The 11,341-nt window shown below is 38.9% G+C and overlaps 1 protein-coding gene across 1 annotated transcript in view; it reads left to right on the top strand.

Annotated features, from left to right (window-relative positions):
• The first annotated feature begins 236 nt into the window (after positions 1–236).
• Positions 237–11,341, top strand: part of mmrn2a (multimerin 2a) — a 14,710-nt gene continuing 3,605 nt past the window's right edge. The window contains exons 1-5 of the mRNA XM_026224635.1: positions 237–704; positions 5,927–6,049; positions 6,872–6,978; positions 9,032–9,199; positions 10,854–11,290. Of these exons, the coding sequence (XP_026080420.1) occupies positions 382–704; positions 5,927–6,049; positions 6,872–6,978; positions 9,032–9,199; positions 10,854–11,290 (1,158 nt within the window). The 5' untranslated portion in view covers positions 237–381. The remainder of the gene's footprint in view (positions 705–5,926; positions 6,050–6,871; positions 6,979–9,031; positions 9,200–10,853; positions 11,291–11,341) is intronic.

Raw genomic sequence — 11,341 nt, 5'->3', positions numbered from 1 at the left:
AAGAGAAATGGACTGCTTCCTCACTCCTAAAGTCAAGTGTGTGTGTCCAGCACCTCCGAGCATGTGAAGCCTGAGAGCTAACGGGCCTCAGTGTTCCAGGCTCCGCGACCTTTCCACGGGGGAGTAAGCTGGACGTGGGGGGGAGGGGGCATTTCCGAGGATTGTTGGAGTTTTGAAACTATTAAATGAGGGAGTGGAATAGATAGAGGTGGGGGACACAGGGAACGGAGGGGAGTGGACTGACATGAGAGGGGAGGGAGAGGATCACTTTCGAGATGGGGGGTGGAGAGTTTCCTTAAGGCACCAGAGAGCAGCAGCTTTACAACATCTTTTCCTCTCGTGTTGGTAGCGGTTCCTGTGTGTTTTGAGGAGTACGCAGATATGGTGGTGCTGAGGTTGGCCGTGCTACTCCAGGGGCTGCTTCTCGCAGCACGATGTGAGGTCAGAGCCAGAGACCCGGAGCTAGAAGAGGAGGATGAGCTGAAGGACATGTCAGACGCTGGTGGATGGGACCACGGAGTACCACTGGTTGGGTTTGGAGCACCTCATCATGGTCAAGGACTAAACAGGCAGACTCCTGATGTGTATGGGTCTGTCCACCATCCACTTGGTCATGGACACCATGATCCCACTCCTGGACATCTTTCTCCAGACCCATCAGACCCATCAGATCCATCAGCCGGGGGCTCTTTACCTCGCACTGGGTAAGTGTTGCTGTTCTTCATTCATTCATTCATCATGCTTCATTTGATTCAAACACATAATTATGACCACATTTTGCAATAAAGTCATTTCTTGAGGTTTTAGCTGAAAAGGGGATTGTCCACCAGGGCATTTCTCTCATAATCTATCTCATTACATGTATGTCATAAAAAAAAAAAACGTTGTTTTTTTTGCATAGCTCATTATTTGTCCTGGCTGAAGCAGAGCAGGCTGAAGCAGAGCAGCAGCTTGTGAGGTTGAAAAAACAAAGTGAAGTTGGGTTCCTCTCTATCATTTCCTCAAGTTTCTTATCTTCTTATCAAAGCTAACTTTTGTAACCATTTCTTTACTTTCACTTTCGATCAGTGTATCCTAAAAAAAAAAAAAAATGAAAATACGCCACATTAGGGTTAAAGCAGAGCAGCTCGTGAAGCAATCTCTGCAAAAACAAAGCAAAGTTAGGCTCCTCTCCATCATTTCCTCAAGTTTCTTATCTTCCCCATCTCTGGTACAATCAGCGTTTTGCTGATGTGGAAGCTAAACACAGGAAAGGTGTTCCAGCAAACATTTGGAGGTACCTGTTACTAAGAATACTCTAACCTCACATCTCCTCAGTGTCAAGAGTGCCCATATGTTTTCTCTTAACTCTGGCTAATCCTTATAATTCAGCCTAATTACCTGGAGCAGATAGGAGCCGAATGTTTCCTGCGCTTTGAGATCAGACTCAGTTTAATCTTTGTACAAGAGCTGGGTCACTCTTTACGTCAACCTGCATACATGCATTACACCCCAGTTTGCTCAGCAGCAGGCTTGAGTCTCTGATAACACCCTCACTTTGTATTTAATAAGGCGTCCTTTTGATTAAAGGAAGAACACCAGGTTTGGTTCTGATTAAGATCCCATTATGACCCCATTCAGAAAATCCACTTCATGCAGTTACTGAATTTGATTTGAGGTAGCAAATACTGTACACTACTTTATTAATTACAGAATTCTAATTATGTAAAATAAAAAAAAAAGGAATTTAATAAAGAATTAGCAATATTTACAACATACGAGGTACTCATTTACAGAAACATTCAATTATTTTAATGATCAGTTATTTAAATGCAGAAATTAACAATGAAAAATTTATGTTTTTACAGATGATTATTATTAATCAATGGCATTTGCAGTTGCAATGCTTCTATTTATTTTGTAATGTGACTTGTCTTTTATATTTTGATGTTTATCATTAAAGCCTAGATTAGGGGAACATAAAAAGGTTTGTTAAATAACAGGTGGAATTCAGGGGAGGTCTCGGTCTGGGGATGAAAGAAAAGTCCTTCTTTTTTTGGAGATGTGATGTCTTGGCACGCATGGACAGATCTGAATAGATAGAAAGAAAGACAGAGAGAGAGACAAAGAAAGAGTTTGATGCCCAGGTGCACAAAATTGGAGGGAGCTGCAGGAAAATAGCATTGAGCGTGGATAACAAAGGGAATGTTTTGTAGTTTTGGGGAAAATTAAATAAAAATTGTCGGAAAAAACTTAAATTGAAATTTCACTTCACAAAGTTTCTCAAGTTTACTGAACATAGAACAGCTGTTGGAATATCACAACAAATCAAATGTCAAAACAAATGACATGTTCTTATGAAACAAATCCTTGTTTTGTCAAAGTCAAATCATCCAGAAATCCCCTGAATTCATCTGAATGTGTACCTCTCTCCACACCCGTGTATTCGGTTTCTATATTTCAAATCATCTCACACACTCTTCTTTCTCTGATGTGGTTTTAGTTCATCTGCTTTCATCCTGGGTCCGTCTCAAGAAGCTGCTTTAGCTTACATCCTGGCCCTAAAAAAGTTTTTCATACAATTTACTTCTTGGGTCTTGACCAATCTCTAAAAAAAAACAAGAAGAAAAGAAACAAGAAAATCCTTGTTTCCTTTTGTGCTCAAATCAATATAAACTCACCACTTCACTTGCTTATAATGAGCTTTATTTCTTGGACTAGAATCAGAGTAATGACATGGATGGGCAGCTGCTGTACAATAGGATCCAAAGTCAGTCTAAATCCTTGATTAATAGTCATCCTTAATATTTCAACTATGTATACAGTAGGATAAATGTCGGCTGATAAAAACATCTAAACAGGTTTTCAAAGCTCTTTGATTTATACAGGCATGTGTATACATTTCTCTCTTACTCATAATATGTTATGGCTTGGGATGTACACTGAATATACACAGTTCTGTACATAACTTTCTGTCTGTGATGCTGTAAAATTTTTGTTTTTGAGTGAACTCACTAAATGGAGACAGAAAATTAAATCGAATGGATTGAGACACAAGCTGCCTAATTAGTTTTTCTTTCTGTATCAAGGGGGCCAGAATTCAGCTCCAGATCATTCCAGCTCGATTTAACCTCTTCTTAGGGTTACAGAAGCTATAAGTAAACCAGAGATGAAGGCAGCGAGAGGCAAGTCTGTTGTGCACCATCCTTTAATTCTTTAATCCCAGTCTGCCCCAGAATAAAGCAAAATCACAGACTTGTAAACTAAAGTGATTCACGTGCTCTAGGTAACTTGTCTTGAGACATTTAATCCCTTTTCCTTCAGATCCTATTAATAAATGAGAACATTACGGTTAGCTTAGTTATCAAAACAAATATAATGTCAGAGGAATGACTCTGAAACATTCCTTGTGTTAACTCCAACAACAGAGACAAACGTCTTTACATCTGCAATATGCTTCCCCTCTGTTTGACATTTTCAGCTTGTGTGCATTACCAGAAAATGTAGTGTGTTACTCAAGAATCCCCACTTAGATGATGATACTCTGACATTTTGTATACCTTTTGTCAAAGTTTCTTCTATTTGGAGACAAGCACTAATGCTGTTTATGTAAGATTAACTGTGGCATGTATGGTACACAACTGATTTTGTTTTAGCTCAAACCTTGCGTAAAGCTCTCTAGGATAAGTCAAGCTGTAAGTTTCAAAGTCTAATAATCGAAAACACATTAGGTTACGCGATATCAAGTTTGAAATCGAATGCGATTAATATGCGATGATGTGATGATACTACTAATCATGGGACTGGCTTTTACTGATGACAATCACATGCGATTAATTGCACAGCGCTACATTAGGTATTACTAATCATCCATAAATAGTGCTGTTGCTTACCAATAGTGTTTGGGAAGAGTATGTTTGTGATGTGTTTTGGCTTGTAAGTGTTGCTGAATGTAAGATGTATGATGGCCTGTGGGTTTAAAACCATATGGTACGCTACACAAATCAAAAACTCAACCTGACGTATTCATTTAGTCATCAGAATTCAAAATGAAGTGGTCCTCTTGACCTGATTTGCCCTACATTCATGTTTGATTAATGGAGAGACCAAGACAGCGTTTCTCATTCTCAAGCTCACACTGAACGAATTAACCAACCATTGACCAAAGACCCAACAATTACACCCAAAACTATTCACAACTCGGCAGTGGATGTGATGGATTTGTAAGGGAGGTTTTGATCCATGCATGTGGACTATGAATCATACATCAGGAGGATTGAGCAAGTTAAAACAACCTATTGCATGACGATGTTCCTCCTCAGAGGACCATTTCCAAATACATCTATCCACAGAGCCTTATCTGTCCAGCCTTTAACTTCAACAAACCTCTGATCTCTGCTCGGTGTTAACGCTAACAAAGATTCATGACAAAGATCCGCTCTAAAATAACTGCAGCTCATCATCATCAGCTCTGCCGTGACCTCAGGAAAAGGACCTCACAGCTGGTCGCAATGAAATCTTAGAGCTGTGTTTTGTCTTTCTGGTCAGCCACCCTCAAACAGTGAATGTAACCAACCTCTAAACCTGTGTCATGGTACGGACCTTCTCTGTCCTTGGTGTGAAGCGATGACCTTTCAATTTTATTCATCTCCTCATTTGTATTCAACAGGTCAATCGAGAATTGAATAGAGAACTTTCCTCTCCCTCACTGCTTGACCAGATCAGGGATGCCATGATCTCAGCACCAGTATCAATGAGTCATGACTGTTGGCACTCAAACACCTATTCTCTGGTTCCTGGTTTGAAAGGAAGCAACTGTGTGCCATCACATTGTGTTCATAGGAATTCAATGTTTGCAATGTTATTACAAAGTATTTTTTATTTCCAATAACCAAGAATAACAAAGGTAGGGTTTTCACATTTTAACTAACCATGGGTTAAGGTCTTTTTAAAACCCAGTCAATAGAACCATTATTTTAGATTAATTCTGATTGTATGAGGTGTGTACGTTACAGAATAGTAATAATTGCCTTTCTTCTCCCAACATTTGCATACAGTTGTTTCATTTTGCCAGTTGCATGCTACTTTCAAGTTGGTTGTGAAGTTGCTGTCACCCTCCTAACGATCCATTTTAAAGAAATAGTGTTTTAAAAATTATATTTTGTGGACATATAATGGTAATTCTAACTTTATTTTTCACTAATCTCATGGCTTTGATTAGATACATCATATCCAGTTTCACAGGGTCTAGCTGCAAATGTTCAAATATTTCAACATATTCAAGGCTCAAATCAGTTTAGAAAATTCTGCATAAATATGATTGGAACTGTTTTAATGTTTCACACTTGTAATTTTGAATGGTGTTTTGCACCACTTTTTAGCCTGAAAAGAGGTTATCTATGAAGGTTTACAGTGTTTGAGAAAAGTCAAGATGTTCAGCAAGAAACAGCCAATCATAAGCTGCCACAGTGCTTGCCTCATTAAATATTCATGTGCTTTGTATAGTCACATAACTTTTACATAAAGGAGGAAACTCTCCAAAATGACAATATGAAAAATGGAATCACAGGAATCACATCATATTTTCTCTTAATGTTGCTGTAAATGGGGTTTATTCCAAGAACTTTGAGGAAAACATCCGGCCGTTTATTCATCAAACTACAGTACCTTGTGATTACCATGGATGCATTCCAAGAAACACATTAAAGGGCTTACTGTGTCATTTGTTGATTAATATTTGCCGGTAGACAATGAAATATTTTTAGGCATGACCCTGAGAACTAGGAGAAAGAAGGTTCAGCTAAACACAAGTATGCAAAAATAACTATTTTATTGCTAATTGGTTACAATGAACCTCTGGCCTTGACCGAACTAGATACTTCCGATGTTTCCTAACTACAGAGTATACTTAACAAGTTGTGCGGCTGACGTTCACTCTCCCTTCCAGGAATTGGTGTGCGTTTGTTCACAAGCAGGCTGTTACTGTGGTAGTATATTGTGGAACTGAGAAGTACACCATAAGGTCCCAGAGTCCTTGTCCTAACCGCACCCCAGACTGCCAGCTAGTCATGTAAGTAATACATTATATTTTAAAACTAAAATAGGAGAAATGTAGATTCTGCACTACAAGCACAAAACCCTCACCTGTTCCATCACCTTCCATAGTTGGGATCCGGAAGTAAAAATCCCTTTCATTTTCTCAACAGAGAATTAAATTTTGCATGATGACTAATTAAATTAAGTTTTAAAGACAGAACTATGAACTATGAAGTTGTTAACTGATTGTATGCTTTTTTTGAATCCATTGGCATGCATTACTTGTTTTTTAAATAATTGTGCTCAACAGTGGAATAACTTTGTTACTCATGAATCTGCAGCGAAATAATCAATTCTCAATCTGAGTTATGTAATTACGAGAAATACATTGTGCCGAATGAGTATCTTTAAATCAATAGTTATATATTTTAGTTTTTAATTTCATTATATTATTTCTCAATGTTTTATAGGATTGTAGTTCGTCTCAATAAAGATATACACAGTCTTACCATTGTCTTGTTGTCCACCTATTTATTTATTTTTTCTTCTTCAAATTAAAGTTTGTAATGTTGTAATTCATCTCCTAGCTGGCTGGTTTGGTTCATAATGTTTAACTCCTAAACAAAGCCTTTTTAAAACCCCTAAAGAAAAATTAATGGGAAAAACACTTCTGGAACCTATAAATTGATGAAAAAGTGCATTGGTTGAACAAACAGCTAGTCCTGCCCATAAACTCATGTCACTGATTGAGTTTTTACTGGTTGATGCATATTAAGCTAGAATAGAAAAGGTATTTTAACATAAAAACACATTATATCTCATAACTTTATCGTTATGCAACATAATTTGTATGCAGGTACAAGCTGTCCACTCGGCCAGTGTACAGACAGAAGGAGAAAATCCAAACTGCACTGCTGTGGGGATGCTGCCCTGGGCATGCTGGGAAAAACTGTGAGGAAACAGGTACTGATGAGACTTGACACAACAGCACTTAAGGGTTAATTAATTCACCCCAAAATTAAAATTCGTCTGTGTTTTATTCACCCACAAGGCATCCTAGGTAAATACGACTTTCTTCTTTCAGACGAATCAAGTCTGAGTTATATAAAACATTTTCCTGGCTATTCCAAGCTCTATCATTGCAGTCAGCAGTGTTACAGTTGAACAGTCCACAAGTTGTCAAATAAAGTGCACACATCCAAAAGAAAACATGGCACACACCGCTCCGAGCGGTAAATAAAGTCCTCCTGTAGCATATCCATGTGTTTTTATATGAAAAATATCCATATTTAAAACATAAGACACTTTTCTCTCACATCTGTCGACATTACGTGATTAGTGACAAATGAGGAGAGAGAACAAAAAATGTCAGTCATGAATTAGAAATACAAACCGAGGATTTGTATAAAAGAAAAAAATTATATTTGTCTGCGGATTTCAATATAAACCAAAATGAGGCTGGTTTTCCATGGCTAAAGTAAGGAAACTGCTACCTTTGCTCGTATACACAATCTCACTAGACTAGCATGTCTCAGAGGGTGCATGCTGCGCATACATCATTCGTTATCCGTCCGCATATGACAGATACCAGAAGTGAGAGAAAAGTGTTTATTACATTTCAAATATGGATATTTTCGTTAAAAAAATTTATGGATTCACAATAGGAGACCTTTATTCAGTCCTCCCGGAGCCGACTGGGCCTTGTTTTATTATGGATGCTTTCGCTTTATTTGATGAATTTTGGACTGGTCAACTGTGACACCCGCTGACTGCAATGATAGAGCTTTGAATAGCCAGGACAATTTTTTTTTATATAACTCTGACTGGATTTGTCTAAAAGAAGGAAGGAAGTCATATACATCTAGGATGCCTTGAGGGTGAGTAAAACACAGGCTAAATTTCATTTTTTGGGTGAACTAACCCTTTAATGTGATATTGGAATCAAGAACAAGAAGTGCTTGCAATACCACGCCTGACTTGCTTTGTAAGTCAGCGATATACTTGTTTGATTCTACACTTCTATTTCCATTTCCAAATGATTGACATGATGTTACTCCTCTCTCGTGTACATGTAACAAGATTAAAGATCTGAATACACTGCTTGTCCAAACATATATAAACATCTCCCTTCTAATGACCATGCATGGCTCTTTCATGTTTTTTGGACAAGATTGTCCTAAACCGATGCAAAATGGCTTTTGTAAAAGGAGCTTTTCACTAGTGAGGTGCCACATGTTCTTGAAAACAAGAACGGCTAAACCAGGCAATTTTCTTTGTCTCCGTTTTTTCTTTGCTCTGTGAAAGACGGCCACTTCTCAGAATCTGAAGACCCTAGCATAGCAAGCACAGCACATCCAGAGGGACATGAAGCAACAGACAGACGGTGTAAAAACTCTTTCATCTTTAAATAAGTTAAAGATCTACCGTTTTGCCATCTGTAATTGAATGAACTAATACAACATGGATAGCTGCTTCTTTGCATGCTGATTGGCAAATACGGCATTCTAGCCATGCATGACTATATACCTGTAACAGACTGTCACAGACTGGCTGCTGAAACAAACTGAGGAAAAGAAAAAAGCGTTTGTGCAATTATTAGCTGGCTATGAGAATGTTATTGCCCCACATGGGAGGACGGAAAAGGGCGTATGAGCATTCTGAAGGCACGGGGCGAGCCCACACAGACTGTGCTTCAGTCCAAGCATGGACAAAACAATAATACACACATGCACTGGAGCACGCTAGAATAATAACATGATTCACAGGAGGGCGTCAAATCCACATCTCTAAAAATAATCCTTCGAGTTAGTTGTAGGGACACAAACAAAGGCTTCGGACGCAAACTTGGAAATTCCCATGCTCCTGATCAATCTGATACCAAGTACTCCTACTAATGACCTTCCTGAGATTCAAATGCACAGGTCAAAGTGCACATGATGGCAATGGTATCATCAATCAATACAATCACAATGTCATGTTTGATTTGACACTGATGTTTTTCCTTCTCTTTTCTTAGGACATCTCAAACCAACTCAGGAGAACGGAGAGCAGAATGATTATCAAATGTTTGGCGGTCAACCATATGAAGCTCAACAACCTGATGTAGAGAATCAAACTGCAGCAGAGCCCACCGATGACTATGAGCATGGCCGTCATGCTAGCAATGACCACTCTGAGAGGAGAGGTATGTTCAATTTTATATGCAATATTCCTCGTAGACTTTGCTTAGACCACATAGAACTTGCTAACAAATTGCTAAATGGGATTGCAGATGTTGACATGAAACATCAACATGCCAAACTGGTCAACTCATTTACTCTATAGTCCACTTTTAGTCTTCTTGTGTTTATCCGTGCACTGTTGAAACTATTCAAACTCAAACTTTCCAACCTGTAGATTTTAAATAAAGACAGAAAAGTTTGAGAAGCTTAATTGATTTGACGCTGAAGTAATGTGACCATGGTGTCCATTATTTATAACCTACCTTTAGGCTTCAAAATTGGCAGTTAATTGGTGTTTTTTTGTAGAGTATGTGAAAATCCCCTTTCCTCCATAACTTTCTCTTGTAATATATATTCAATAGGTCTCTATTTTCACTCTGTTGTACATCCAAACACTAGAAAACAAATCACGTGTGTTGTCCGCACCAGAAAGTTGCTTGCCGGACACTTCCTTTGGTTGTAATATGCATTGTCAGAGATATTATTCTGTCTGTCTCGTCCAGAGCCGGTCTCTCGTACATCCTTCTGTTCTGTCCAGAGGATGCCGGATTAACAGAACAGTAAATAATGTTGCAGACTGGGCGAAAACCTCCATTCCTCTGCTATGAAATCTCCTCCTCACTGTGCCTTCTCATTACTAGTTCCTGCACAGGATATCCTCTTTCCCTGGGAAATAAGTCCCCCATACAAACATTGTATGGTTGTGAGTGTGATGTCATGTTCTATGGAAACGACAGAGGTTCAGATATAGATTGAATCCAGGCACAAAACAACCCTGAGAAAACTTTGAACGGCTGGTGCGGTATTGATGTAAGGACACATTTGTCACATAAATAACGCTTGAGAGACTCTTTTAAATGTGCATTCTCTCACAGAATAAGACAAAAGAACGAAAAAACTTTGAAGTCTGAAGAGAGAATTTTCTTCTGGTTACCCTGTTCTGGGTAGGCAGAGCTTGTGTTTGTATGAAGTGTGGTTCAACTAATAATAACAATGTTGTCAGGGTAATAAAAGTTGACTCAATCATATATATTAGATTTTACAACAGAAAAAAAACAGCAGGAGCATAAATTCTGAAGCTATCTAGACAGTGTTTTGAGAACATGTCTATATTCAGCTTCCCAGCAGGGAACTTGTAGATGTGCACGTCTCTTCTTGCTTCAAACACTTAACTAAAACCTGTTCTCAAAATCCAAAAACAAAACATACCACACACACAGTTTCTTACAATGCAGGGGGTGTGAAAGACCTTGGGCTGATGACGGGTCAGTTAAAAGGTTCAAAGGTCGGTTGAACGACTCAGGCTGAAATGGAAATGGACATATAAATCATTCCGACATATTTTAGATGTTTCCTCATGAGCAGGACAAAAGGTCAAACAGGATAAACCGCATCACCGGGAAAATTATCTAAGAATGAGAATAGAATCAAATTTCTATTTTGGTAATGTGGTTCTTATCCTCAAAAACTGTTGCTGGGATTCCCCTCTTTGTACGTTGCTTAGAATGTTCAGAGAAAATAATGGGAATATATCTATTTTAAGCTTTTCTCCAAACAAGGCCAAATTAAAGTTAATGTGTCTTGGTTTCATCCCATAATATCTTTCTATTTTTCCAGATCCGTATGCTCCAAATGAAGGTGTTCCTCAACCTGAAACTCCTTACCTTCACCACAGCCTCCTACCAATCTTTAAAGACGCTGTGATGTCTCACCTGCAACCTATGTTGGACGGTTTCAATCTAACCATGGAACGGCTTTCTCAGGAGGTGCAGGGTTTGCAGCGGGACATGGCCCAACTCCGACATGAACAGGGGCAGGGGAGGGTCACTAAGCCTCTGGAGGTTGGTGGTGAGGAGCACCATCCACAGGAGGGTGTTGAGGCAGAGTTGAGGGAGAGTTTACAGAAACTGGAGGAAGTGAAAACTCAGTTTCGCATCCACCGCGATGAGGTAGAAGCGAGTCACCACTGGCAGCAAACCATGCTGCACTACAACCTGACGAATTTCAAGACAGACATTGATGTCAAAATCAAACGTAACCAAAAGATGTTACAGGTTAGAATTTTTACTCAACCTCGAGACACTGTTATATGTGCAGAACTATTG

Source organism: Carassius auratus, chromosome 38 (genome assembly GCF_003368295.1).
Source record: "Carassius auratus strain Wakin chromosome 38, ASM336829v1, whole genome shotgun sequence".
NCBI lineage: Eukaryota > Metazoa > Chordata > Actinopteri > Cypriniformes > Cyprinidae > Carassius > Carassius auratus.
This window is presented reverse-complemented; position numbering and strand designations above follow the sequence as displayed.